Here is a 6749-nt window from a genome sequence, read left to right on the forward strand (position 1 = left end):
TAACTCTCCCCAAAGATTTCAGATCTTTCACTTTTGTTTTACTATGATCAGCAGTTTCAAAAACCTTTGTAGACGCTTCTGAAACACTTAATATCTAGGGAAATTTTAAAATTTATTTCTGCTAGGAAAGTGCAGCAGGCATTGTTATATACCTTCTTAGAAATATTTTATTATAATTTTATGAGGAAATAAGCAAAGAGACTGTAATGTTATTCCCATGTTGGTTTATATTAAATAAACATTGATAAGCCACAAAATCTTGATTGTAATTCAGACTCTGACCCTCAGATATATTGTTTTGGGAGAAATAAATGTACACAGCTACCATAACCACAGAGGAAAAATTTCAAAAATATGGAGAGGAAAATCCTTTTGAAACTCACCCTCTATGGATACATAAACAACAATACTGATGAGCCACTCTATGAATTTCTATGCCTGTATCTTATATTTTAAAGTTGGAACAGAGAAACTTCCTAGATACTTGATGTAAGAATTTGCTTTGAATAAGGTGACAATGCAAAGCTACTTTAAAAGCACCTCTTGCTCTTAGAGTAAAATCCTTAGAAAAGCTTATAAAAGTTTATAATAATAAAAATTACCATCTTATTTTTCCTTTGAGACCAATCATCACACACCAAGAGCAGCTAAGTTTATAATAATTTATTAAGGTTGCATATTATTTGTCATGAATAATAAATTATAGAAACCATAGCATCTTTATAAACTATTAAGTGTATCATATTCACTTCCTAATGCTTATTGCAGTAACTGTAAGACATTTAGATTATATTTTAGCATTAGTTAGAAGATTAAAAAAAACTATAAAATTTGTTCACAGTACTTCGGATTTATGAAGGACCCTATTATTTTAACTTTTGGGCAAGCAGTTTGAAATGCATAAAAACCCCTTACAAACCAGAAGGTGGCATACGGTTTCACTGAGCTGCTGAAAATAATGCAGTTCCTTGAATTTGTACTTACACCCATGTGGTGCACTTTTTAAGGCATTGTAATAAATGCAAATAAATAATCAATTACTGATCTCTAAAAAAAAAAAAATATCTACCAATAGACAACATTGAAGCTTGGCAACACTTTGAACATTCAAATAAAAAATTCAGTAAACAATTGCAGCATGGAATTCTCTCTCCTGTTCCCCATCTCCCTCCCCCTACCCAGTTTGGTTAAGGAAAAAAAGTTCAGGTTGAGTTTAAGTCCTAGGGCCCGACAGGGAGACCCTGGCCTCCATCAGTCCCCAGACTTCTGTTATCTTCAGTTTCAGTTCTCATTATGTCTGTCCAGACTCTCCCCTGACATCAGCATCGGTCCTTGTCCGCAGGGGGAGTTTTCCAGTCCTTGCTGAAAGCATTTCCTTCTCCACTGTAACAGCACAGGCGTGAAATTAGTTGGAGTCTTTGTAACAAGTTCGTTCTGTTCCTATGGAAGAGAAACTTACAAGGCAGCAACAAGATGCTGTGCGCGTTGAGTTTCATAGACTCGCTTGGTCTTTAAATGTCCGTTCTTGGCTAATGTCCTTATCCATCCTCTGGTCCTCAGTGAACTTTGATGGAATATTTCCGCAATTTCAGAAATTGGAAAAGCTTGTCTTTCGTCCTCTTCTTCAGAGCCATCAGGGCTCGTGTTTTCTCCTCCAAATCTTGATCTATGGCAAAAATGATCTTAGCTCTCTCCTCTGCTTTCTTGTCCCCAGAGTTTTTGAAGAGCCTCTGTAATGCTTCTTGGTCTATGTTTTCAAAGATGTTGCCCACGGCTTTCTTACGTGAGGCTGTGTCGAAGTGGTAGCCGTGGATGGACGGGCTTACTCGCAATGAGGTGGACATGCTTCTGGCCGGGTGGCTTGGCTTGGCTTTCATCGATGTGTGAATCTTTGGGAATTCAGCTCCCGGGCTCTCCAGAGAGTCTGTAGCAAAATCATTCCCGGACTGCTATTTAAAGTGTGAACAAAAGCTCCAGGCTCAGATTACACTGGTGACATCAGAGTGATCTCAAGGAAGCATAATCACGGACAGGTTTAACAGTTGAGTTGCCAATATCCTGTTCTTGTGCTAAATGTTACTAAAAGCTGTGTTCAGTGATAGGGCAGGAAAGGGGGGGATTTCTTTTTACCACATCTGTGGCAATAGAGTTATAGACTTGGACCCTTCTATAGAAAAAAAAAAGCTGAAACCAGGACAGCATGAAGAGACAAACAAGGTGGCTTAGACTCTCAAATCTTTCCAGACAGCAGCCAAAGCCCAGCCACCAGAAAGTTTTAATTCCCAGAGAAGTTATTAAAGTGCAGTCCCAACATTTGGCAGCCCACACCAGTGGCCTGTGGACATCTCTAGCCAGGGCAACCCCGAAGCTATTGAGAGAAAGCTTAAGCACCAAGGACCTTGATTTGGAGTATGTCTGCTGTAGAAGGGGGGTCAGACACTACAAAACGCTGATGTGACACAGCCTGAGTCCGTGACCATTCAGAGCCTGCGTCCAAGAGCAAGTCTGCAATTGCTGAATAAAATGTTCATTTAATAATAATCATAGCAATAGACAGTGTCTCCTTAGGCTTGTGTATATATCAACAACAATGTCAAAAAAAAAGCCGGAGGAAGAGTTAAAAGGTGCTTTTATGTACATAGCACTCAAAAGGGATGAGTTGACTTTTTCCTCTCATATTTATTTTGGCATCAGTCAGACACAGTCAGAACAATACTTCCTTTGGAAGAATTTAAATTGATTCTTTCTACCTTCCACAATACCCAGCCAGCCACTGTCCCCACTGGTGTATAGAACACTTACATTCCACCAAGGTTCAATGTCAGCTTCAAAGGGCTCCAGAGACTTCTCTTCAGGGACCTTCTGCAGGGTCCTGGCACTCTCAGAAACAGCGCTGGCCTTTGTTTTCCTCTCATCTAGTCATCTAGAAAAGTGCACAAAGGGAGAGCTTGTAGACAAGGTACCTCACTAGAGAAATGAGTTAGAGGCTCTTCTCATATATTCATTCATTCACTCGTTGATTCAATCAGTATTTATTCAAGGTCGACTTTTAGCTGGAACTTTTCTAGGCATTGGAAATATAACAGGAAACCACACTAAACCAGATAAAAAACAAGACCCCCCTACCTTACCTTTGTGGAGTTTACATGCAGCTGGGAAATAGACAATAGGAAAAGGTGCATGCATAGTCTAGAGGACGTCACAGGGTAATGCATGAGGTAGTTTGTACAGGAGAAGCAAGGGAGGGTTGGAATTTGCATAGGATGTCCAGAGGCAGCTTCCCAATGTGACCTTGTGCAAAGACCTGAGGGAGCTGAGGGAGGAGCCTGTGTAGACAGACACCTGGGGGGAAGGGTGTTGTAGGCAGAGGTAAAGCAAGTGCCAAGGCCTGAACATAAGAGTATGCGTGGCGTGTAGGAAAAACAGCCAGGAGCTCAGCCTGGCTGCAGCAGAGTCACCAGAGAAGAGTGAGAAGGGGATTCAGGGTAAGAAAGCCAGAGGCAGATTGAGGACAACCCTGTCTCACAAATTTCCCTCTTACTCTGTAGGAGATAGGTAGCCTTTGGGGAATTTGGAGCTGAGAAATGACATGATTTTTCTTATCATTAAAAATAAATAAATAAATAACTGTCGCTTCTTAGTAGAGAATAGATTGTAGGGAAACAAATCAGATTCTGGGCATATTGTGAAAGGGGAGTCAAAAGGATTGCGGACGGCCCCAACCTGGGGAACCAGACAGACAGGAGCCCAGCACGCACTCTTCGTGAAAGATGCCTCCTTGAGAGATGTTTCTAGGTGAGCTGGTGTTCAACGCGCCAACCACAGCAGCTGATACTTGTTCTGGTTTTTCCATGGAAGAACCCTATGTTCCGCTTCCCACGACTAGGGATTTCCCGGCATATCTAGCATACTTTTGTGGCAGCCTCACTAACATAAAAATAGCTATTATTCCATCATCAAAAAGTCTACATACAATAAATGCTGGAGAGGGTGTGCAGAAAAGGGAACCTGCCTACACTGTTGTTGGGAATGTAAATTGGTGCAGCCACTATGGTGAACAGGATGGAGGTTCCTTAAAAAACTAAAACTAGAACTACTGTATGATCCAGCAATCCCACTCCTGGGCACATATCTGGAGAAAATCATAATTTGAAAAGATGCATGCACCCCAGTGTTCATTGCAGCACTATTTACAATAGCCAGGGCATGGAAGCAACCTAAATGTCCATCGACAGATGAGTGGATAAAGAAGATGTGGTACATATATGCAATGGAATATTACTCAGCCCTAAAAAAGAATGAAATAATGCCTTTTGCAGCAACATGGATGGACCTAGAGATTGTCATACTGAGTGAAGTAACTCAGAGAAAGAGAAATAAAATATCGTATGATATCACTTGTATGAGGAATCTAAAAAGAAACGATACAAATGAACTTATTTACAAAACAGAAACGGACTCACAGACTTACAGAAGGAACTTATGGTTACCAGTGGGGGAAAGGTGGAGGGAAGGGATAGTCAGGGTGTATGGGATTGACATGGACATAATCTGTCTTAACTGTCATTGCTCAAGGCTTCATCAGCCTTTTCATGCTCTGCCCTTTGTTGAGGGGACTTTTATGTTGGCTCACAGTTTTTTTCCTCTATTCATTAATTAATCCCAAATTTTGATTTCCAACCTGCCCCTGTCCTCTAAAGTATAGATTCATTTATTTAGCTAACTATAGAATACTTAAGCAACACATGTATGCCATTAATATCTGTTCAGTTGTAAAAGTCAGAAACCCAGTTATAATCTTCTGTAATCTTTAATATCTCGTTCTCTTTATCCCCTCTATCTATCTATCCATCTATATATATATCAGCAAGTTCTGTCAATTCTATCTGCAAATATTTCTCAAATCTATCCAGTTTCTCTCTGTTTTTCCTGCCACTCTTTAGATAAGCCTCAATAGGGAGGATGCTCTGATGCCCAGCCCAGCATTCTCATTAAGCTTTCCCCAGATGCTCAGCTGTCAGCTGCCTTTGGAGGTTGTCACCACGGAAGAAGATCATGTCACCTGAGGCACCTCCCCTTCCTGGTGCAGCTGTATCTAGTGACTGGTCAGTATGCGGGTGTAAATGCCCACTCCCCTCACCCCAATTCTGAGGGCTCTTCTACACTTCAGAACATCCTTTAGGCGCCACTGAGCCCACCCTCTGCCCAGTCCTCTGCCCAATGATGCCAAGAGCTCTCAGTGATAGACCACCCGCCTGCTCCTAACCAGCTCAGAGTTTGCTTCCTCAGGATCCCGGTCCAAGACACCCCATCTTCTCTCACCTGGACCAAGACCAAACCTCTCTCCTGGTGTTCCTGCTTCCACTCTTGTTCTCCATTCTCTGTGCAGCACCCAGAGCAATACTGTCTAATAAGCAATCTGGTCAGACCACTCCTGCTATTACTCTTAGGATAAGCCTCCAAAATCTTTTTTTTTTAATTAATTAATTAATTAATTTTTGGCTGTGTTGGGTCTTCATTGCTGCGCGCAGGCTTTCTCTAGTTGCAGCGAGCAGGGGATGCTCTTCGTTGTGGTGTGCGGGCTTCTCATTGCAGTGGCTTCTCTCATTGTGGAGCATGGGCTCTAGGCGCACAGGCTTCAGTAGTTGCGGCACGTGGGCTCAGTAGTTGTGGCTCACGGGCTCTAGAGCACAGGCTCAGTAGTTGTGACACCCGAGCTTAGTTGCTCCGCGGCATGTGGGATCTTCCCGGACCAGGGATCGAACCCGTGTCCCCTGCATTGGCAGGCGGATTCTCAACCACTGTGCCACCGGGGAAGCCCAAGCCTCCAAAATCTTAACACAGCCTTTCCTAGCCTGACGCGCTCTGGTCCCTGGCAACTCCTGCCACATGATAACTCTCTGCCCTGCTTTTCAGTTCCTTGAATGCACTATGACCATTCCTGCTCTGGGTATTTGCACATATTTTTCCTCTTTCTGGAATATTCTTCTCTGCCTTTTAGCTTAACTACTCATTCATAAAATCTCAACAAAAAGCTACTTGCTCAGAGAAGTCTTCCCTGATGCTTCTAGACCAGATCAGGCCTCCTTACCAATGTACCCTTTACTAGCCCTTTGTAGCACTTATTACAATTTTCAAGCACACGTTTATTTGGGGGATTACTGATTTAAAGCCTGTCTCCACCAAGAGCAGGGATCAGCTCTACGCTTCTCTTTAATGTGTCCGAAGCTCTTGGGTCACTTAATGTGTTGCAATGTTTAACTAAATAACAGTGTGTGTGATTCTATTTAATTCTCATAGCAGCCCTGTGCGGTAGGAACTATTGCAGTCCTCGTGTGACAGACAGGACAACTGAGGCAATGGAAGCTTGCTCCCTGCTGTAGGCTGAATATCCTCCCCCCTCTCCCCAGATGTCCTAGAACCTATGAATATAAGCAAAAAGGAACCTTGTAGTGCAAAAGGGACTTATATGGCAAAAGGAATTTTGCAGGTGTAAATAAATTAAAGATCTTGAGTTGTGGAGATTATCTTGGATTATTACATGATCAGCCCATGTAATCACAAGAGTCCTTATAAGAAGGAGACAGGAAGTCAGAGAGGGAGAAGCTGCTGTGTGGCTGACTTTGAAGACGGAGGATGGGAGCCGTGAGGCAAGCAGCCAAGGGTTGCTTCTAGGCAGCCCCTAGAAGCTGGAAAAGTCAAAGAAACAGATTCTCCTGTAAATCCTTCAGAAGGAACATACCGCAGAC

At 42.6% G+C, this 6749-nt stretch overlaps 1 protein-coding gene across 1 annotated transcript; it reads right to left on the minus strand.

Moving 5' to 3' along the window:
• Positions 1-648: 648 nt before the first annotated feature.
• Positions 649-1936, minus strand: TCIM (transcriptional and immune response regulator). Its single transcript, XM_082608503.1, has one exon. It carries the CDS (start codon positions 1875-1877, stop codon positions 1557-1559), a length of 321 nt encoding a protein of 106 aa, XP_082464629.1. The 5' UTR covers positions 1878-1936; the 3' UTR covers positions 649-1556.
• Positions 1937-6749: the final 4813 nt, after the last annotated feature.

The sequence above is a fragment of the Mesoplodon mirus genome (assembly GCF_964341445.2).
Source record: "Mesoplodon mirus genome assembly, chromosome: 20".
In the NCBI taxonomy this organism is placed as follows: domain Eukaryota; kingdom Metazoa; phylum Chordata; class Mammalia; order Artiodactyla; family Ziphiidae; genus Mesoplodon; species Mesoplodon mirus.

Excerpts from the sequence above, each read along its gene's own strand:
- TCIM (XM_082608503.1), bottom strand. The coding sequence starts at position 1,877 with ATGAAAGCCAAGCCAAGCCACCCGGCCAGAAGCATGTCCACCTCATTG.